Genomic DNA, 23699 nt, shown 5'->3' on the forward strand with positions numbered 1-23699 from the left:
TTCACAGCTAGCGACACTCCTTCCCAGAGGGTGACAACTCCATCCAGACATCTACTAATTCCTCTGTCAATAGCTGAGTCTCTGGCAAAGCTTCCCAGTTGATGAGCTTTGTTACAATCTAGAAACACACTACTGGCCCTGTTGTCCCAACACCAAAGCAGCCAGGTGACAATAGTTTTGTTTGGGTGCCGTATGAGCTCCTTTCATGAGCCTTAGATTTCAGCCATTTTCAGGGATCTATGAGTAGTGGTAACAGTGACTTCCTCCTCCTCACTTTTATCTCCATGTCTCTTAGTTTTTTCTGTTGCCTTTCTCAATTATGGTGATTTTGGGACAGGCCCCTCACCTGGATCTTCCTCTACTTCTTCTTTCCATTCTAGATGTGATGACACCCATTTCCATTTCTGCCCCTCCACAAGGGCAACTGACATTGATACTGGTGCCTCCTGTGATTGGACAGGTTTGACTTGAGATTTACCCCTTTGTTTTGCATCTCAGCTTGGAAACTCTCTTTCTCCTGTATAGATTTATATAAAGCTTGGTAAGCACAAGCCAAGCTTGTGCTTGTTTGTAAAATTAGCTACTCCCTCTGTATAGGTACCAGCCAGATATCTCCATCAGTGCCCTTAATTGGTTATACATACATGCAACTCTGAAACTGAAAATGATGAGCCTAATAAGAAACCAGTAAGTTCCAAGAAACATAATGGTCTTTAATTCTTTATATAATGCTCTTAAAATGAAGAACAGATTCATTTGCAGCTGGCAGTTGCTAGAAAAGGAAGACTGCACCGACTGCACTCGTACAGTGTCTAGAGTCTTGAGAGTCTAGAGTCTTGCTGACTGTTGTGATGAGGAATACTAACAGAAAACCACAAAACCGCAACACTCACCAAGTTCCATCTGTGTCTTGTCTTTCCTAATCCCATATCTGCAAGTCTGGACAGCATCCCTGTATTCTTCCCAGGTGTCACACTCTTGCTTCCACTGTGTGTACCTGCCCATCTTTACCCTCAGTTTGACCAGCAGGCCCTTGCCAAGCCATGCTGGTTTCCTGCCTCCCTTACCTCCTTTCTTATTCTGAACATTCTCAGAAATGGAACATTCTCAGAAAGGCATCCTTAAGGAGTAGCCAGTTTTGTTCACCTCCTTTGTCTCTAAGGTCTTCTTCCCAGAAGATCTCATTCAACAATTCCTTCAATCATCACACAGAATCACAGAATCACCCGGGTTGGAAGGGACCCTAAGGATCATGTAGTTCCAACCCCCCTTCAACAATCAAAAGATCTCTTTCTTGAAATTCAGGGCCCTGACTCTACTCTTTGCTAGTGCCATGTTCCTCAAGATCATAAACTCAGCCAGGGTGTGGTTGCTGCAGCCTAGGCTGCCTTCAATATCAGTATCTTTAACAACCTCCTCCACATTAGTGAGCATCGTTTCCAGTAACACTTCACCTTTTGTTGGTCTGTCCAAAATCCGAATCAGAAAGTTATTGTCAATGGATTCCAGGAGTCTCCTGGATCACTTGCAGCTCACCACGTTGTCTTGCTAGTGGATATCTGGTTAGTTGAAATCACCCATCAGGATGAGAACCTTTGAGTGTGAAACTTCTTTCAGCTTACAAATGAAGGCTTCATCAAAAGGCTCCTCCTGAACAGGCAGCCTGTAGTAGAGCCTGACCACCAACTGTCCTCTATTGGTCCTATCCCTAATTTTAACACACAGGCTCTCCGCCTGTTCCTGGCTGTTTCTCAGAGCTCCTCCACTTCTTAACACAGAAGGCAATGATTCCACCCACTCCTCCTACGTTGCCTATCCCTTCTAAAATGTGGTGGTGTTCCAGTTTTGTGAATCATCCTACCATGTTTCCATGATTGCAATAAGATCAAAATTTCCCAAGTGCACCACGGTTTTCAGCTCCCCTCTCTTATTTCCCATCTTGCCAAACTAAAACATTGTGGTGGTCCAAAGCAATATTGTCACAAGTTGAGAGATTTGGGTTTTATTTATATATATAAAAACTCTGATGTAATATTCCATGAATTATTAATTAATGATGTAATGCATCGTTCCAACAGTGTGCATTTTATACACAGATCTGTACAATGTCTTAATCTCATTCTACCTTTGCTCTTCTTTCATTTCTTATTCCTAGAAGGGTACAATAAAGATGATCTAGTGTTAAACCTGGCACGTATTGCAACACTATTTCTCTCACACTCGTTGAAATGAACAACAAAGAAAAAGAAAAACAACTTAAGAATAGAGTTTCTTTTCCCATTCTCTGGTTCATATTGGGCAAAAGGAATCCGGGCGCTCAGAAATCACAGCTCTCATATTACAGAGTATCCATTGTAATTGGAGATAATCCACAACCCTGTTTGATCTTACCATTCTTTCTCTATAGAATTACACTTACACTTCATCATGTGGATCTCCATGTTTACAACAGAAGGGAGCTTTAAAAGAAATTGGTTCCTCTGTTCATTCAAAAGTTGTTCGTTCCAAAGTTTCTTATTTTTTGGCTCTTGACCTTTCCTAGACATAGAAATTGTATCAGAATTAAATTGAACCAGAATTAAACACCACAATTCTAATTTCTCACCACTCTACCATCCGTGATAAGGTTTTTATCTACATCATTGTACATGAGTTTCTTTGTTTCTTCCAGTGGAATTCTTAAGCACCAGATGGATGGTACTCAAAAATCACCAGTTAGTTACTTCTGATTTTCTTTTCAGTGCTCATGCATGATTCTATGGGCACTATTCAGCATGTTTTGAAGAGAGAATTATTATGTTTATATATTTTTGATAATTACATTTGTCAGTATAATTTATCATTGTTTCTGGTTTCTTAGTATCACTAGTTTTGATAATTACCTGTACCATGATGAAATTAAACTAAAATGTGCTCCAAAATATCCTTGCCTCTGCAGTAAAATTAGTAACACTGTGAATCTACTGTCACTAACAAAGGCAGTATTCCACTCATTTTCTGGAGATTAGAACAGCACAGGGGAAGGACGTTCCTAAGACAATTGTTTTTCACGTAGCTACGTTCCCATTACTGTAGTTATACCATAGTTTGAATGGGGGCAGATCTACCAAGACCATACTAGCTATCCAGCTGTTATGTCTTTTTCTTTCTCCTTTCCTTGCTATGAGCCCTACTACCTCCACGTCTGTGACTTCACTATCATTTTGATGGCCAGAATCACTTTCCCACCCACTTCTTTGGAGGCCTCTACTCAATCACTGCGTTAGGTAGATATCCCACTGAGGCATGCAACCCACAAACCTATCTGAGTCCTCTTACAAAAGGCATTGGTATGTACTGACGGAATTCTTCTGCTGATTTCTTCTTCTGCAGATTTCTAGGAACCCTCTACATCTGACAATTCCGTAGTGTGCAGAGGACTTCTTTTGTCTAAAAGTATCCAAAAGCTGATCTGCTACGCTCCTGCTTAGGACTCGTGCATGGTGTCATCCCTTAGAGGTTCAGCGCCCTACAGCCTGGCCCTAGTTTCCTTTGGAAGACAGCCTCTGTCTGCTGCTAACTGAGAAGCAGCAGCCTGGCAGCCCTAGTGCTGCAGGCACGTACGGAAGTCAAGATACGACAAAGGAGAAGGAGCTTTTTCGTGCCCAATAGCCATGGCTAGAAAACAAACAAACGAAACTAAATAATCCAGTTTATCTTCCAAGCACTTGGCTAGACACACCCTCCTCACGCCGCTTTCACAACGGCACTCGGCTGGACCTATTTACCCTCACCGACACCGTATCTCGCCTTCGTTTCCCCTGCGGCGCACCCCAGGCGGCCCCCGCCGTTCGCACGACAGCCTCGGCCTAAGCGCTTTCGGCCGAGGAAAGGGGCGGCGGTAGCAGGAGGTGGAGACAGGCACTAAGCCACCACCTCCCGCCGCCCGAGGAAACGGCTCTCACGTGAGGGAGGCGGTAGCGCCGAGCTCACCCTGCCCGCTACCTCGGAGGAGGTGCTGCCGCGTCCCCGGCTCCGCGTGCGGCTCGGCGGCGCGGCAATGCCCACCAACTTCACCGTGGTGCCGGTGGAGGCGCAGGGCGGGGAGCGGGACTCGGCGGAGCGGGATGCGTGGCGACAGGAGGAGGAGGAGGACAACAGAGACCGGAGCTGCGGTGAGAGAGGGGAGCGGGGTGGCGGCGGGCGCTCGGTGAGGGCAGCGCCGCGTCTCCGCGTCAGGGGCAGCGACGCTGCCGGGCGGTCGAGCGGGCCGAGGCTCTCCCGGGGGGCCCCGCGCCGGCTGCTGGGGCGGATACGTTTCCTTTCCGTAGTGGGTGGCGTCCGCTCTGCCTACGCAGGTGAGGCGGTGCGCTTCGGGAGAGGGTGAAAGTCCAACGCGAGAGGCGGCTGAGAGCTTCTGTTCGCGCGCTGCTGCACCGCCGCCGGCCGGGACGAGGAAGCAGACCCGGCTCAGCTCGGAGCGGCGCTGCGGCCCGCCGAGGGCGGTGAGCGCCTGGTCCGCCTGCTATCGCCTGCTCAGGAGAGCAGGAAGAACCAGCGCCGCAGGCAGGGTGGAAGATGTGTCTCTCCTTAAAAGTCAAGTCCTGCCACAGTATGCTAGAGCAAGAGGCAGGAGGAAAAGTTTCAGGCCGTGGAGAAAAGCGTAATCGTAGGTGGTTTGTTTCAGGGCCAGCCGTGTGCCTTTCTGCCAGCATCCGTCTCTCATTAGGCGAGGTTTTTGCTGCCTGGCAGTGCTGTGGTAGGAGCCTTGCCTTCTGCTAGGCCTCACCCCTGAAGTTGCGAAGGTGAGCAGAACAGAGCCTGAGGTGAAGCTTTGTAACGTTGTGAGCAGGACAGTCCTCAGGGCAGCCTGTTTGGCGACAGGATGAACATTTGTCTACAAGCAGCGGTGGGTTAAATAAGAGCTTTTCTCACTCAGGCAGTAAGGCTTTTCTAGGGAAGCAATAACTCTTCCTTCAGCTGAGGAACTTCCTCTTTGCAGAGCATGTTGCAGCAGCAGTTCCAAGTATGGTCCCTGAACTGCTGCTAGCAGTATGAAGACTCATTGAGTCTTACGTGGTAGTTTGGACACTGCACTACAGTCAAAACATGTTCTGAGCCCGAGTTCAGTAAGGGAGACTAAATGCTCTACTCAAATTCACGGGCTGAGGAAATGAGCAATGTACGTAGTTTCTTGAGGTACTGTATGGATGTGTGTACTGTGTAAAGCTGTGATGCATAAGATTGTTAAATTAATGCTTTGTAATCAAATAGTTGTCCGTAGCTCATTCTCCTGAGAACTTAATAAAAAAAATACTAAAATACAAGCTTTGTTATTGGCAGCTAAAAGGTAGTGTGATTAAGCCCATCTAAAGGCTAAACTGCCAGAAAACAAAACTCATGCAGTGGGGAAAAACATGCTTCTCCTGTTCCTGAAGGTAAGCTGAATGAGTGCTGCAAAAATACGATGATTGCTAGAGTTGTAACAAGGTGCAGAGAGGATACAGTGAAGAGCGGGGATGGAAATAAGAAAAGAGGTGGAATGGTACATTCCTCTTCAGATTACCCATGGTTTATATACCCTACATGATTTTATTATTTGGGCTATCTAGAATTTTATGTTTTAGTTGAATTAGCTGATGTAAAAGGTGAGTAATCATTCTGGAATTGTCTTGTCTGCAGCAGTGGTTTCTTTTGTGTTTGGTTTTTTTTTTTTTTCTTTTTAATTGTTTTGGAAGGAAGCAGAAACAGACTGTAAGCCATTGAATCACCAATAAAATATTCCTGGTGACTTATTATCAAGATACTTATCAACTGTTCTGTGTACTTATTCATGCATTCTCTGCTGATAACCTATGTGATCATAGAGTAAGTTGGGATTTTCTTACTGTATTTTCTTAACTCCTTCATGAACATATGAAATTCTGAAATGTTCTTTTTGTGTGATCCCTGTACATCTTTGAAGAGGGGGAAGTTTAGGTGAGTGGCTATTTGATTGGATTATAGTACTTACTAAGATAGGATTTGTGATGAAGAATGAGGGGCGAAGTGTAGAAATTGGTGTATGAATTGAAAGACAGAATTGAAGGTTGGAGCCTTCCATAACTACAAAGTAGCAGGAGGAATTTGTATGTACTTGTGTTGTTCAGTGTCCTTGTAATTCCATACAAGTGAAGGAAGAGTAGTTAGGGAATAATTGGTAAAAGCAGGGAAAAAGGAGGAATGTACTGCAGTAAATGAAGTTTTTTGAGAGTTTCTGGCTTTCTTCCCTTATCTTTACATGTAGCAATAGTGAATGTTGATCGATTTCAAAGTTTTGACAGATTTATACTAATTTGTTTTTCATTAGCCATCCAACATATCAAGTATTTCAGAACATAACTAGCATCCCGTGGTATTATTTACCTGGTAACAGCAGTGTCTTATTTACAAAAGAATATGATAAGTAACTCCTACAAAAATTCTTAAATTGAAGACCTTCAGTTACAAGGAGTATCAGTGACAAACCTACTCATCTTCAAGTAAGCTATTAAAAAGCACACCTTCCCCTCCCCCTTACACAGTCAGGAAAATGGCATGTCATTTTAGGCATGTTATAAACTGGCAGTAAATTCTACTGCTCGTAGGCATATAATCTCTTGTTTCTTTGTTCCTGAACTAATCGTAAAATCAAGTTAATACTTGTCAATCCCTCTTCAGATCACTCATGATTTCATAAACATCACAGCTCAATCCTATCACCTTATGAACTTAATGCTAGAAACTGTTAATACAATTTGTCAAACTACATTCTAACCACCTCTCTCATCTGAGTACAACATACATTTCTTCTATTTTCTTATTCAATTATACATTAATGGCTTATCTGAGATCTCCTTTTTGATTCTATGGCAGCTTAACTTCCTTAAGCATGTTCAGTGAATGACTAGTTGTTTTGTCAGATTGTATCGGAGATCCTTGCAGACTGTATAAATTGTATTTCCATTACGTACATGCTGGTTGATTCTCTCCTTTAGCTCCTTTAGCTTTGGGAAACAGTGTCCTTTTACAGAAGCCATTGGTTGCTTTCCCCTTTACCCCTGGAATGTTGTGTAATACAACTCTGAAATGGAAAATACTATTCCTGTTGCAGAGAAATGCATACATGACACTTGGTCTCAGACACCATTGTTAAGTATAGGAGTCATCTTTGCTTTGAGGGGCATTGGCCATCCAGATCATCTCCTGACGAATTTCTAGCTCTGCCATGGGACTCTAATTGATCCATTCACATTTCATAATGATTGGAGCTATGTCAAGGCAAGTGTTCCTGCTCTGTTAATAGCTACAAGGGGAATTGTTTCCACCTGTGCAACCAGGGCTGGCCTTGCCCCTTTACCAGGTTCAATCACTGGTTCAGGCTGTGACCTAATAGTTCCCATACACTCCACTGTTTCAGAGCATGAACCAATGGCTGAGCATATCAGGGTCAAGCTATCCTTTGCGGTCTGGTTCATAATTGCAATTGTGACATTTGCTGTGATGCTGATATTATTTCCCATTGAGTGGATACAGTTTTTTCATCATGACTTAAAGAATCTATAATCTTCAATTATCGTAAGAATTATAGAATATTTAGAGTTGGAAGGGACCTTTAAAGGTCACCTAATCTACCTCCCCTGCCATAAACATGGACATCCCCAGCTAAATCAGGTTGTTCAGGGTTTGATCCAGCTTTGCCTTGAAAGTTTCTGGGATGGGGCATCCAGCACACCTCTGGGCAACCTGTTGCAATGCCTCACCACCTTCACTGGAGAAGACTTTTTCCTTATGTCCAACCTGAATCTATCCTCTTGAAGCTTGAAGCCATTTCCCCACATCCTATCACCACGGACCCTGCTAAAGAGTCTGTCCCTTTCTTTTCTATAGCTCCCATTTAGATACTGAAATGCCACAGATCAGGTCACCTCAGAGTCTTCTCCATGTTGAACAGGACCAGCTCTCTTAGCTGGTCCTTACAAGAGAGGTGTTCCATCCCTCAGATCATTTGTGGCCCTCATCAGGAAGTGCTCCACCACGTCCGTGTCTCTTCTGTACCAAGGACTCCACATCTGTACACATACTCCAGGTGAGACCTCACCAGCACAGAGTAGAGGGACAGGATCACTTCCCTCCACCATGCTTCTTTTGATGCTGCCCAGGATATGGTTGGCTATCTGGGGTGTGAAGGCACATTGCTGGCTCATGTCCAGCTTCTTATCCACCAGTACTCCAGGTCTTCAGCAGGCCTGCACTCAATCATTTCATCCTCCAGCTTGTATTGGTAGTGAGAGTTGCCTCAACCCAGGTGCAAAATCTTGCATTTGGATTTGTTGAACCTCATGTCAACTACACCCCACAGCTTGGTGTCATCCTCAAACTTGCTGAGAGTGTGCTTGACCCCACTGTCAGGGTCATTAATGAAGATATTAAAGAGCATTGAGTAAAGAGTATTGATCCCAGCACTGACCCCGTGGGATATGTCCTTCCAGCTTCTTTTGCAAGAAATGCTTGAAAGTCCATCATAAAATGTCACTGAAGAACAACATACTGGGGTAATTCTTCAGTGACACCAGAACTCCTTCTGCTTCTGTCTCTGTTGGTTGTCCTGGCAAGCCATGGACCTTGGGGAGAATAGCATAAGTATTTAATTGGCACTGAAAGAGGCACATCTGCCCTCCATGGTGAAATACATACCATATTCCTGTCCTGTGTCAAACTTTCCACTTGGACGAGGCATGTCCAGGCCTTTTATACTACACCCTTTAGCCTGATATTGATGATTGAATAATTATATTAGGTATCAAAGGGGGAGTTTTGATCTACTGGAGTGACATAATTAAGGTCCCCTTTGTAATGAAAAATTGGAGTGTGTATTATAATTTTGGATGGCCAAGTGCCAATTTACTTGTGGTATTATCATTCATTTCCCTTCTAATAACTCCCACCGTGATGTAAGTAAGCCACACCATTTTGGCCCCACTTGCACTTCCCAAAGTCATCTTCTAGATTCTCAGGGGCAGGGAGCAGAAGATTATTTATCATTCAAATGGGGATCTCAGTTGTATGTCACTTCTCTTAATTTGGATCCTAAGTGGGGAGGCCCAAGTTGTTTGTAACATGGGGCCGGATGGCGTGCATCCCAGGGTCCTGAAGGAGCTGGCTGAGGTGGTTGCCGAGCCGCTCTCCATCATATTTGAGAAGTCGTGGCTGTCAGGTGAGGTCCCGAACGACTGGAGGAAGGGTCATGTCACTCCCATATACAAGAAGGGGAGCAGGGAGGACCCGGGGAACTACAGGCCGGTGAGTCTCACCTCCGTGCCTGGGAAGATCATGGAACAGATCCTCCTGGACAACATGCTCGGTCACATAAAGAATGAGCATGTGATCCGAGAGAGCCAGCACGGCTTCACCAAAGGAAGGTCATGCCTAACTAATCTTGTGGCCTTCTATGATGGAGTGACGGCATTGGTGGACGAAGGGAAGGCGACCGATGTCATTTACCTGGACCTGAGCAAGGCCTTTGACATGGTCCCCCACCACATCCTCATCTCCAAATTGGAGGGAAGTGGATTTGATGGGTGGACGACCCGATGGATAAGTAATTGGTTGAAAGGCCGCAGACAGAGGGTGGTGGTCAATGGCTCTATGTCCAGGTGGAGGCCGGTAACAAGTGGTGTCCCCCAAGGGTCTGTCTTGGGACCGGTGCTCTTTAACATCTTTATTAATGACATCGATGAGGGAATTGAGTGCACCCTCAGCAAGTTTGCTGACGACACCAAGCTGAGTGGTGCGGTTGATACGGTGGAAGGAAGGGATGCCATTCAGAGGGACCTCAACAGGCTGGAGGGCTGGGCTCGGGTGAACCTGATGAGGTTCAACACGGCAAAGTGCAAGGTTTTGCATTTGGGCCGGAAGAACCCCAGGCACCTGTACAGGCTGGGAGGAGCGGTCCTTGAGAGCAGCTCGGCAGAGAAGGACCTGGGGGTCCTGATGGACGAGAGACTGAATATGAGCCAGCAGTGCGCTCTGGCAGCTCGAAAGGCAAATGGGATCCTGGGCTCCATCAGGAGAGGGGTGGCCAGCAGGGACAGGGAGGTGATTGTCCCTCTCTACTCGGCTCTTGTGAGGCCCCATCTGGAATACTGTGTCCAGGTGTGGAGCCCTCAGTACAAGAAAGACATTGAGATTTTGGAAAGGGTCCAGAGGAGGGCAACTAAGATGATCAGGGGGCTGGAGCACCTCCCCTATGAGGACAGGCTGAGGGAGTTGGGCTTGTTCAGCCTGGAGAAGAGAAGGCTGCGGGGTGACCTCATTGCAGCCTATCAATACCTGAAGGGAACCTACACCCAGGAGGGGAGTAAACTCTTCAAAAGGGCTGATAACAGCAGGACTAGGGGAAATGGTTTTAAGTTGAAGGAGGGAAGATTTAGGTTGGATGTTATGGGGAAGTTCTTTACTAGGAGAGTGGTTAGGCCCTGGAACGGGCTGCCCAGGGAGGTTGTGGATGCCCCGTCCTTGGACGTGTTTAAGGCCAGGTTGGACGGGGTCCTGGGCAACCTGATCTGAATGTGTATGTTTGGTGGCCCTGCTAGGCAGGGGGGTTGGAACTACATGATCCTTGGGGTCCCTTCCAACCCGGGTGATTCTGTGATTCTGTGATTCTGTGTGATATGTGCAGGATACTGGGTCTTTCATTCAGATCTCTCAGCGTTTTGTGTAGTCTCTTAGTCCATCCCTGCAAGGATGAATGGCCTTTAGAATGCCATTATGCTGTTCTATCAGTTGCACTCACGTCAGATTATAAGGCAGATGGAACTGCCATTCAGTGTTATTTTCCTTGGCCTACTTTCATACCATTGTTCCTATAGTGTGTATCCTAGTCACTTTTGATGACCTGGGGAGTCCTGTATGCTCCCATCAATTTAGTTAATGCCTTGATAGTATGGACTTGATCTGCTTTTGGCACTTTTGGATAAGCCTGTGTTAATCCACTTGTGTCAATGCAGGTCAAGGCATATCTAGCCCTTTCACATAGAGGGAGAGGGCCTGTGTAGTTGTTCTGCCGTCTCTGCAAGGGGTGGTGTCCTCTGGCAAGATGTGCTGTTGTTTCTGGCAAAGGTCTCAGCTTCATCCTGGAGCATGCTTTGCGTTCTTGACATGCCTGGATGATATCTGACATTTGAACAGGCAGTCCCCATGCTTTTACTGCTGCCCATGTTGTTTTCTGCCCAGAATGTTACAACTTCTTATGTAGTTACTGGTTGATGTTCTTGGCTGGTGAATCATCTAGCCACCTTATCCAAGCTACTGTGTTGACTTCATCATCAAGAGTCCACTGGAGGGCCATAAAGATGATCAAGGGCCTGGAGCATCTCCCCTGTGAGGACAGGCTGGGAGACATGTGTCTGTCCAGCCTTGAGAAAAGAAGACTGTGAGGAGATCTCATTAATGTTTATAAATATATTAAGTGTGGGAGAAAAAGGGATACGGCCAACCTCTTTCTGTCTGTCTTTCAGTCTGTGGGAACAGGACAAGGGGAAATGGCCATAAAGTGGAGCATAGGAAGTTTTGCACCAATATGCAAAGGAACTTCTTCACAGTGAGGGTGATAGAGCACTGGAACAGGCTGCCCAGAGAGGTTGTGGATTCTCCTTCTCTGGAGATATTCAAGACCCGTCTGGATAACTACCTGTGCAACCTGATGTAGGGAGCCTGCTTTGGCAGGGGGGGTTGGACTCTATGATCTCTGGAGATCCCTGCTAGCCCCTACAATTCTGTGATTGTGTGATCATTCTCCAGTGACTGCGTGGGCTGGTGTCTGGATACATGGTAGGTGTGTACAGTTCTATGCCTGACCATGTCCCATGCATCCAACCATATGTCTCTGCTCCAGATTGGTCAGGTTTGGGCAGTCCAATCCTGAGTGGCCCACTGTGCAATCCAAAACGTAAATCCTCAGTAGACTGTCCAGCTATCCATGCAGATGTGCAATGCACTGTCACGTGGTTCCTGGATTATAAGCATTCACACTGCTTTTAGCCCCCTGGCTACTCTGTCCATGCCCTGCTTTGAACCAGATGGCCTCAGTTGAGGGATGGTATGCAATTGCTTGCCATTTAATATGATTTCCTTTGCTGGACTCATATGTGTACCAGGCGTCTTCTAGCATAGGGTATTTTTAGGACAGGATTTCCCTCTGGTGGAGCGATAGTGGTCTCTTCAGGAGCATCACTATGGTACATCACTGGGCCTAGTATCTTTTGTAGCTCTTCTTTTAATGGTGAAGACAAGTGACTTGACTGCCCCAGACAGGCAACCCAATGTGCCTCTGTCTGGGCTTGGGCCATCCCTGTCTTAGGAGTATGCGATTTGTCTTTTACCCCCCCTTGAATAGGTAGTGTTGTTTTTACTGCTGCTTCTGCTGTTTGTGTTATTGGCTCTTCTGCCTGCAGGACAGAGTATGTGGCCAATAACTGTTTTTCAGTTGGGCTATACTTTTCTTCTGTTCCATACCAAACCTGACACCAGAACCCTGACACTGCTGCAGTCCCCATCCAAACCCTTCCTGGGTTACATGCTTGTCTAATTTGGCAGGTAGAGTGGGATTGAATATACTAAGTACCTTGCTTGTTTGATGGCTGATTTGGCTTGCTGAAAAGCATCTTATTCCATCTGTCCCTTATCTCACGATTAGCCTTTCTTAATTAGTCTATACAGAGACCTCAGGATTTGTGCATGGTGGGGTATGAAGATGTTGACTGTTTACAGGCTGCTTTGGTCCGGTTCCATGACTGATGGGGTGTGGAGACCCACAGACCCATGCTCCAGGAGAGGGGGAAAAGGGGAAGGGAGATGGGCAAAACAGTGGCAACGATCTGAGAAGGAAAGCTAATTTACTAAAAAAGATATTGGAATGCAAGGTAACACAATATAATACAGTATGATTGGAATTGAAGCTAATAAATAATGTAAAATGAGAATGTCCAAAAACCAAAGGCCTTACTCTAATGCTGAAAATGAGATGGGTATGGAGCACAGATGCTGCAGAGACAAGCAGAAAGGGAAAAAGGACATCTTGTGATTTATGAACAGTTTGATTTTTCCCTCTGAATGGAAAATGGAAACAGAACAGTGAAAAGTCTTTTGGGATATGTAGTTCTTCTCTTCTAAGACAGGTGTACCCAGAACTATCAAAATCCATGGAACTGGAGAGTAAACTCGTTAGTTCCCATAGCACTACATGATGTTATGATGTGGAATACTGATAACAAAAATCACAAAACCATGACAAATGGTTGTCCAGTATCCTAGGGTGCCCAAAAATTCTTGTAGATGTTTTGCTGTAGTTAGTATTGGAAACATCAGTATCTTATTCATAATGGCACTGGGTAAACTTTTGTCTTCTCTGACCAGATGACTCCCAAAAATTTCACTGATAGTCTGAGCCCTTGAACCTTTTGTGGATAGATAGCCCAGCTCTCATAAGGTAGTTTGATAGTGAACCTACCACTCTTCCAAGTGTTTCCAAAGAGGCAGAAGTTAGCATTAAATCATCAATATAATGATATAATTTGATGTTATCTAGTTTATTCCACCCCACCAAGTCACAGGCTACCAAATTATGGCAGTAAATTGGTGAATGTATGTATCCTTGTGGTAGGACCTGAAAGATTCACTGCCTGCCCTTCCATGTGAATGCAAATTGGTTTTGTGATCCTTTAGCAATGAGGATACTAAAGAACATGTTAGCTAAGTCTAGGTCGCAGTAGTAGGTTTCTAGCTCCACACTTGATGTGTCCAGGAGGGTGACAATATTGTGTACCATGCGAATTGGGATGGTGACCTTATTCAATTCTTTATAGTCTACTGTCATCCACCAGGTCCCCTCTGGTTCCTGTACAGGCCATGTAGGGGAGTTATAGGAGCTACGTGCTGGTCTGATGATCCCCACTTTTTCCAATTCTTGTATTGTTCAAGTGATTTCTTCCTGACCTCCTGGGATTTTATATTGTTCTGTATTAGTGATCCGGCATGGCTGGGACACCCAAATGCACTCATGCTTTGCATAGCCCTGCACAATTGACTGTACTGACTGGACAGTAATACTCCTAATTCGTAACCTGAACTCTCCAAAATTAGTTTGGAGAGTCAGTCCCCTCACTTTATCTATGCCTAATATCTATTCTACCAATACAGGAATATAGTTTGTACTCCTGAGGAGGTAGGCATCCAACACCCAATTTTAATGAGGTTTGTGCCACAGGGATCATTTTTCCCCCATACTGTCCTATAATAGCCCATTTACTGGAAACTTTACGGGTCACCATGGACTATAAACATCTCAGCTCCCATGTAAACTGTTGCCATTTCTCTTTGTATATTTTTTGGGGGACAAGCATATTGCCAATTTGATGTAGGGCCTCTGTTCCTCTTTGGAGGCCCTAATCCTCAGATGACCATGCCCTCTCTTTAAGCCATGAGTTGAGAAATCTTTTGGAGGCCCAGCTGTGGCTGCTTGGGCCCCCAGGGACATTTTTTAGATTCAGTATTGGGGTGTCCTCTACCCTCTGTGCCTGTGGAGGAATCTTTTTTTATAATCCTGATATCTTCCCTCTTAGTGGGTGAGAGTGTAAATTGTTGTTTCTCTGTTGTTAATTGCCTCCACAGATCTAGGAGGACATGGTTAGGTTGTTTTTCAATCTTACTAAACTGTACCTTGGCCCGTATGAGGTTATGCCACATTTGCCAGGAGTGGGGCTGTTGAATTATGGCCTCAAAGGCCACCAAAAGATTTAAGATCACTATAAATGTCCTATAGCAATGGGGAGGGAGCTTACTGTAGAATCAAGTCTCTCATACCTGCAAGTGAGTTTGACCAAGTCAGGACTCTCAGAAGAGTCCTCATAGCTTGCTTCTCTCATACCTAGCTCCTTAATTCCAGAGCTCTTTCATGGAATTTCATACCCTACTATGGGGGGTTTATCTGTATTATTAGGCCGCATCAGTCAACAGGCTGCCATAATCCATTGAATTAAAGAGTGATTTTCCTTGTTGTATATGGCAGTCATATAATCATTGTCTTAAGGCTGGTTGTGTTGTAATATATGCTAGCTTAGGAATTTTGAGGCCATTTACTACAATTCTTTCAGCTTCCATATCCCATAGCCTTAGTAGCCAGACCACTACACTTCTCTTGGCCTCTGTTGGAAATGCTGGGCTAGATCCATTCATTGGTTTGGCTGTAGTATAAGGGAAATTGTAACATGCATAGCTATTTGAGGGGAATTCAGTCCTCAGGTGGTACACTCCTGGCCTTTCTTGTTTTTTTTTTTTTGCATGACTATAGGATGGATATCTAGCGGGTCCAGTTCTACCAGGGCCTCTAGTTCAGATTTTTTTTTTTTAACAGTTCTTTCCAATATTGTTAAGGCCACAGTTCAGATTTTTTTAAAATAGTTCTTCTTTCCAATATTGTTAAGGCCATAGAAATCAGATTGCTTGTGGTCCCCTTTGCTTGCAGTGGACAGGGCCCTGACTTGTGGTTTTGGGCCAGTTTGGGTGGCCTCATCTGTAAGCGCAGCAAGTTTATGCTTGTGCTGTTTAACTCTATCATGTAGTGAGTTATTTTCTTCCTCAAGATTTTGTTCTGAAATATTTAGGTGATTTAATGCTGTTAACAGAGGCCATGCTACAGTAGAAGCAGCCAGCTGCCTCTCCTTGTTTGTCATAATTCTTTTTTTCTAGGCCCTCAATCTAAGCAGCCATGAAGGCGGAGGAGCTAGCAGTGTTTCCCTCATCTCTCACTGGACTATATTTTTCTATAATAGAAGCCAGTGCATGCCATGGAGAGACTAGGAATCCCAAATGTGTCTGAGTAGCTCTTTCCCCACGGGGATAGATTTCCCTCATCCCAGACATCCTGCTACACCTTCTAGGAAAGCAATTGTAAGTTAGTATTACCTTTTGTGGGTGGCTCTTATTTTCTTTTTTCTTAATTAGTTTCCTTAATTAGCTATAATCTTTAGCTAACTCACAGCAATCAAAAATAAACAGTGTCCAGCCTGTTTAGGAAATCATTATGGGAGCTTTTGGATGGTGATAGTTTGAGTGGTAATCTCTTTAGAAAACATTTATTTATTTATTATGAAAACTAATATGTATCCAAAAAAAAAGAATTTGGAAGAAAAAAGGAAACATTCCGTTTCTTGCTTTGTGAAGAATGGGAAGTTTGCCTATTGTCTTTTCAGACTGAGAAAGGGAATTTTATGGCATTCCTCAAAAACTGCTGACATGACTGGTTTTGTGCAGCTGCTTAGCAGCCTGTGTGTGGACACTGTTGAGGAGAGTAAACAGAAAGTGACAGGAGGTAAGATTTGTCAGCATCAGTGAGTTAAAGCAGGTCTTGTAAGGGGAACTTTAGGAAATGTTCCTGGAATGGCTTTCAGTGCTTTCTGGCCTTCCCACAGGTTGTTTTTTTTTTTATGCAGGTGTTAGGATCGTAGGGAAAAGTAGATTTCTGGTGTGATTAAAAGATTACGCCACAGGAAATAGTACGTTGTAAGCAATGAAATCAATTCAATGAATTGTAACCATTTATATGAAGTTGCTTTAGGCTAGTATAGAATATATAAAATTACACAAACTAGAAAACATTGATATTGATGTATCTAATTTGAAAGAGAATTAACAACTTAGAAAAGAGGGCTTAAAAGGAATCTCTTTTCTAAAACAAGTGTTTTGAAATGTAAAAAAGAGCTTGCAAAATCATTATGATTATATATAAAAGTGTTTTATTCATCTGCTACATCTTCAGTACCCTGCACGTGCTTCCTCCGTAAAAGCAGTGTTTAGCAGCTATATGTGCTGAAGACATATTCCTATGTACTTGATGCATAAACCAGCTTTTTTGACCATAGATGAGTCTTTGGAATAGGTTGCTATTATTTGCTGTTAACATTTACTGGAAGCATGTTGAAGTGAATTTATTTAATGGGAAGAAAACCTTAAGCTGCATTTATTATTAGGTAAAGACATGGGATTTGAGTGACTTGATCCTGCCCATTTCACTAAGCATAGTATTAATTGCTGACGGAAATCCTTCAGCTTAATTCTGATCAGTGGGTTCTGTGACTGTCATGTAGTTTGACTGTGTCATGTGCCTGTTTCACACTGTGTGAATCCTTAATGAGTTGTTGCAGGATTAATCCAGTACTAGTAAGAAACAGGATTTGAGGTCTTACACAAAGCTGGGAAGAAGCAACCATCAGTTTGTTTCTCTTCTTGATATGTGAAGAATCATCAGAGAGGAATTATTTGATTTTCCTTAATTATGAATGAACGAGATAATGAAGACAGTGGGCAAAATCCAAGTGAGTCTCTTTAAAACACGGTACCATAGGTCTATTGAGTATTTTACTGAAGTAGCAGATTCTGTACTTCCTGCTGCCTTGTAAAGAATTGATAAAAATTTTACAGCGTGCTGTCATTGAAATTACACTGTGCTTATTAAAATAGCTGAGGGAAAGGGAAATAGGGAAATTAAAACTTGGGGATGCAAATAAGGTGAGTGGATATAGTATTGGAATCCTCCATTACGTAAAGGGGTTTACAAGGAGCTTAAATACGTTCTGTTGTGCTTTTCAAGTTAATTTAGATAAATTGTGCTAGCCATTAATTGTTATAATGTCGGAAATCGATGATTTATTGAAAAAATTTAAACAACTCCTTATTAAGAAGTAAATTGTAAATGAAATAGATTGCACTGAATTTTCAATCTCATCCCATGTAAAAATTACGGTAGGCAGGATGTGTTCAAACAAGGTTATTGATGTCTTCATAGTTTGAATTAAACTTTTGAAAGTCACTGTCTTACTTTGAGTCTATTTTAGTACTCTTCAGTTTACTTCAATAAAATGTATGTTTTTGGAGTAGGAGGGGTAAGGAATTAATTTTTTAATATTATCTGAGTCCTTCTGCTTGCTAATTAAAAAAATACAATTGGACATGTAGAAAGTAAATATGTATGAGATAGATGATAGAATTGTACTTCTTGCCACAGGTAATTTTCTTGAGTGTGACATTTTGATATTTCATATTAAGTGACTTTTAAACCAATTTTTTTAACCTTACATTGTTTATTTATTTATGTTAACAGTGGATTTACCCCTGTGCAAACAGGACCTCTGTGTTTTCAGTTTTCAGTGGCTAGACTGTTCTTAATCTGACCCAATACTGATGTCATGATTACGCTACTTAAGTCTTTGTTTGGAAAGGGACATTTCATTGTATCTTGATAATCAGAACGTATTCCAGCATGCATGGGCTGTGCTTTAGAATTGCTATTTTGGAGCACTTTTTTTCTAGTTTTCAAAATCTACGCAAGCTCTCCTCTCCTCTCCTCTCCTCTCCTCTCCTCTCCTCTCCTCTCCTCTCCTCTCCTCTCCTCTCCTCTCCTCTCCTCTCCTCTCCTCTCCTCTCTTGTAGTGTAACAAGAGATACAGGTGCTTGCTCACTGGGGCTTGTTTGGACAAAATGTATTTGAATATGAAGTCAAATAGGAACATTTTTTTGAGTGTGAGCAATAAAGAGCAGGTATAGTGTGGAACAGAAAGGAAATAATGAATCTGGAAAGGATTTAGGGATCAGGCTGGAATAGAATAGCATGAGCTTGGTTTAATGCTGTGTTAAAGAGGGCTGGCATGATCCTTGGAGTAGAAAGGTGATTATTATGCTTCTTTAAATAGCACAATTGAGCCTAATATTAGAAGGCTGTACTTGGTTTTTAGAGCTTGAATTTTTCTTGCATGTCTTCCCTTGCGTGTTGTGTTTGGAAGGTGTATTAAGAAATTACAGCAAAAATTTTGAAAAAAGCCAGGTTAAATTAGAAATAAGGAAAACTGCTTTGAGATTTTTCTGCTGATTGAAAATCCTTAATCATCATCACCATCATAAAACTCTACAATTTTTATTTCAAGTCTGAAAACACTAGGGTCAGATCTTAGCATGCTTTCTCAAAGTTGTTCTGCCTAATGCAGAAATTCTGCAATCTCTGGAAACACGGGAAAAAAAGATTAGATGGTCGAATATTTTTTTTTTGTCCTTAATCTCTTGAACAAGCATCCAAGTGCAGATTCAGGACAGTCCAGCCAAGATTGATAGTGTGCTTCACAGTCTTCAAACTAGTATGAGGCTAGTCTGTTCCTGTGTGAGTATTCATGGGAAACACCTGGTGAAAAATTTGCAATATTTCAATGTTGCAAATGAATTTCCAAATTGTTTCCACAGCATTGAAGACATTATTCAGCTCTGTACACAGTTCCCTGCCCATAGTCAACCAATTTGAGTAGATGAGTCATTGAACCACTTTCATGACCTGACTGCTGTGCATGGCTGTCCACAACGTGGCTTGTGGCTTCACATCACTGTCATCACTGCTGAAACGCACGACCTGTGGCCTCAGTATGCGAACATAAATAGGCTGGTTTGGGTTGGAAGGGACTTTTAGGATCATCTATGTCCAATTGCCCTGCTATAGGCAGGAAGGGGAATATGCCCACAAAGGTAGGAAAAGCCTGAGCTTATTTTGTCCCTCACAGTGGTGGACACAAGTCTAACTAAGCTGCTTACTTCAGCTCTGAGAGTGGCACAGAGAAACCAAAGTAGGCACAGTATCTCTGAACATCAAGACTAACAGTTTTGTAAGAAAGTATTTTGATTGTAAGAAGGTATTCTGATTGTCCTATGGGCAAAATAAAGAATCATTGTGCTTTAATGTTGTCAAGACCCTTTGACCTGGGCCTTATCTTCATTCTGCCTCTGGAGAAATGGAGTGGAGGAATGCAGACACGAGCAGAACCAACATCCATCTCTGCCTGCCATCCCTGAGAACCTCCTGCTTTGTTCCTACTTATCTTTCTCTCTATCCACCTCCCTCCCACCTGCCTTTGCACAGCTCTACCTGGCTCCTCCTGCCAGCAGAGCTCGGCACGCCATTGGCAGCAATGCCGCTTCTGCTCTTCAAAGCAACAGGAAGAGGAAGGCAGAGAAGAGGATCCTTTGGTTCTCTGCTCTGACAAATTTAAACTAAAAGACCCCAGCAGCGATCTGTTGCTTTGCACAGACATTACAGCTGCAGTCACCTGGCCTCCTGTTTTGCTGGCTGTTGTGCTGGGAGAGTCTTCACAATTTCGTTTAGAAGCCAAGGGTACAACTGCAGGTCTCAAGTAGTGGCTGCAGCGTTGATCTGATGGAGGGGCTACACAAGGGCCCCTCTGTGTTCCTGGGGGATTTCATATGCCTCCGGGCCCTGTGCAAGCAGGGGGCCCACTGCCTTCTCTCAGGAGAGAGTGGGTAGCCCATGGCTTCTTTGCTTTCCATAAGCATTCAGCTAGTGTCAGTGAATTCAATGGGCACAATTTTTTCCATACAATGGAATCAAATTATGCACCTTTGCTTCACACGCACTTCCAGGTCAGATGCCATTTTCTCAGACTGCCTCTCTGCTGTCAGATACTGCAGGGCAACAAAATGTAATGGGATATGGAAGGGAATACGAATTTGATCCAAGTGCATTTTGCCCTTCAAGACAAATACTTTGAATACAGGCCTAATTCCAGCGTATGTTTTATTCGTTGTATGGAAGCGTTAATGAGAAAAGGTTTAATGGCATTCACAGTTATAACGTTAGGGCTAGAACTTCAGCACACAGCCCTGGGTCATTTTGTAATTTGTGTGTTATGATGTATCTGCTGTTGGAAAAGAGCTTAGTATGTTAGGGGGTAGAGTGATACAGTAGGTGTAATTACTTTTCTCATCACTTTATTAGAGAGGCATGGACAGGTGCGATGTTGGCTGGAAATGTTGAGGAAAAAAAAAAAAGAATTTGAGGAATTGAAACCCTGTTTTATGTTTTTCCATTTGAAGTTTGAAGGTGTTTTTGACAAGACTTGTTTGTTAGAGATGATATTCTGAGTTTTTTCTTACTGGAACAGAACCAAGAAACAGAATCATAGAATCACTCAGGTTGGAAAAGACCTTCAAGATCATCAAGTCCAACCACAACCTAAGCATACTACCCTCACTCTAACAACCCTCTGCTAAATCGTGTCCCTGAGCACCACATGGTTTTTAAACACATCCAGGGATGGTGACTCAACCACCTCCCTGGGGAGCCCATTCCAGTGCTTAACAACCTTTTGTGTAAAGAGGTTTGTCCTGATATCCAACCTAAACCTCCCTGGTGAAACCTGAGCTTATAAAGGAGGACTTCAGTATTCAGCTATCTATAACCTAAATTATCAGTGTACAGTGCTGAGTTCATTTTACTTCTGAAAGTGTTAAGACTAATAAAGTGAATAAATATTCACAATAAATAGTTTAGTATATCTTTTTGATAATTTGTGTGGTCTAATATTTGCTGCTGAGTCATAGCTCCAGTTACATTACGCCCTGTACGAATGCAAACCAACACTTGAAATGGACCAACTCATTTTTTGGAGACTAATCCTTTGTACCCCAAAGGGAGTGTTAGTATTTAGCTAGTAAGTACCACTACTAGCTGTCAGTGGACAAGAAAAGTCAACAGAACTGTGGTCTTAGTAAGACAAATATTAAGAAACCTTATCCAATGTAAGAGTTTTAGCTGTTGAATTGGTCTTGTAAGGAATGCTTTTTAAAAACTTTAACAGAAATAGCATAGTCATTTCAAGGAACACAGCTAAAGAAAACAATGTTCTGGTGATTTTGGTGAGAAACTACAAAGTTCTAGTACTGGTATGTATGCTTTAGTGTGATGATGTGAGAAGTCAGCAAGTATTTGAGGACACAGTTGTGTTTTGTTTTATGCAGAAAAGTTAACTGGACTATTTTCTCTAAGTACAGTGGGGCTAATTGAAGGATAAAAGCCAGTTTCCCTGACAATCTTGTGCTAAACTGATACATTTCATGCCTTGTGAAAACATACAGCAAAACCAACCAAACGCTGGTGCGTGAGAAAGTGTGGAAAACTAGCCAGGCTGTAGGACTTGAAGCAACGTGGCTTTAATTATAATCTATAGAGAAACAAAAATGGAAGCTGGTGGGTAAGATAAAATGTTAGGTAAGAACAGTAGTTGTGAGTGAATTAATAGTTGTTTTGGACCATGGAAGTAATTCTGGAGGACTGATGGACAATAGCTGTGTTTTGAATCTCTTATGATACCATTGCAGCTTCTGTCATAGTGTTGTGATAGTGTGGAGCCTATTGTATGAGGGAGTGATGAACATTGCAAGGATCTTTTTCAGGAATATTTTTAGTCTTATCTTCTTGAGGTAATTGGATGTACTTCTCTCCTGTTAGAACCAGGATAGTACTGCTGTCAGGAGTCCTGTGTTTACAATAGGTTTGTTCTGGGACTTCAGGTTGGGAGAAGTGCCCTGGGAAGGATATAGTGAAGGACACAGGGAAGAGAGGACAGTTTTTTTTTTTTTTTTTCTCCAGCTCTTTTTCAATTGTGTAGCAAAGAGGCTACATATATTTATTGTTACTGCAACTTGTAAGGCCAAATGAGCAATTTGGAGTTTCCAGTGTTGTGACAGTATGAGCACATTCTTGCACTGTATGGCTAGACACTAGTGAAAGTGATGATGCATTTGAAAAGGTGCTCCGGAGCTGGTCAGAGAATCTACAGCTGCGTGTGATTGGTACCTCAACAAGAAATAGAATAAACATGGCATATCATAGAGTCTCTGCAAATTTTACAAAATAATTCTTACAACTTTTTTTTCTTCTCATAAATTCCTGTCTCAGTACTACTGAAGTATTTCCTTAGGTGTGGTCATAGAGTCCCTGTGCAACTGACTCATACCTTCTTGAACACTGAAAGCCTAAGGCATCAAAAAACAACAATAAAAAAACCCAAGTTATTTCTTTTTAAAATCGTAGAGCTACCTTAAGTGACCTGTGGCTTTTTCAGTGTGGTTGCTCCTTATCAGGTTAGGTATTTCATAGTTGTCCTGTTTTTGAAGTAGGAATTCGACTGCAGTTCCATTTGCTTCCTGGAATATTTTTAAAACAACATCCTGAGAATATCCCTTGTATGATGAACCTTGCTGATTTTTGTTTTGTTTTGTTTTCTGCTAGGAGATGGTGTTTCCAGGGAAAGTAGTCCATTTATTAACAGTGCAGAGATGGACAGAGGAAACATGTACGAAGGTAAAAATATGGCTCTCTTTGAGGTAAGTTCTCATTTCGTTGTGTATGTGTCTGGATGCATGTTTTGTTTGGTAATTTATATATTATTATACATATATATAGTATATATATATGCATTACATATATGCATTGCATTCAACCTCCCATTCTCTTGTTGTCCTTCTGTGCTCCTACCTTCTTTCTTCCAAAAATGTTAGCACAGAAAACATAATCTTTCAGTTCTCCTGTCGGACAAAAATTTGTGCACTGCTTTTCACTGAACTTTAGAGAAGATTGTACGAGGAGTCACTGATGTTTGTCATTAAATCTCTTTACCACTTATGACATTTCTTACTATTTTTTTTTGATGGAAATCATGATACCAGAGTTTTGTCTCTGGATTTATCTCCTTCAAATTCGAATTCATAGATCAATATGCAAAACTACTTCTTGTTCAAATAAGATATTGTATTACTCACTGTTGACAAATTGTTGCTGCTGTTTTTTTTTTTTTTCCTTTTTTTTTCCC

General features: G+C 42.8%; 1 protein-coding gene across 1 annotated transcript in view; it reads left to right on the forward strand.

Moving 5' to 3' along the window:
- The first annotated feature begins 4014 nt into the window (after nt 1-4014).
- SLC12A7 (solute carrier family 12 member 7) overlaps nt 4015-23699 on the forward strand; it is a 69849-nt gene continuing 50164 nt past the window's right edge. Inside the window, exons 1-2 of the mRNA XM_042869507.1 lie at nt 4015-4154; nt 23120-23214. Coding sequence (XP_042725441.1) covers nt 4040-4154; nt 23120-23214 — 210 coding nt within the window. The 5' untranslated portion in view covers nt 4015-4039. The remainder of the gene's footprint in view (nt 4155-23119; nt 23215-23699) is intronic.

Source organism: Lagopus leucura, unplaced genomic scaffold (genome assembly GCF_019238085.1).
Source record: "Lagopus leucura isolate 7727_CA_CO unplaced genomic scaffold, USGS_WTPT01 Super-Scaffold_100002, whole genome shotgun sequence".
In the NCBI taxonomy this organism is placed as follows: Eukaryota; Metazoa; Chordata; class Aves; order Galliformes; family Phasianidae; genus Lagopus; species Lagopus leucura.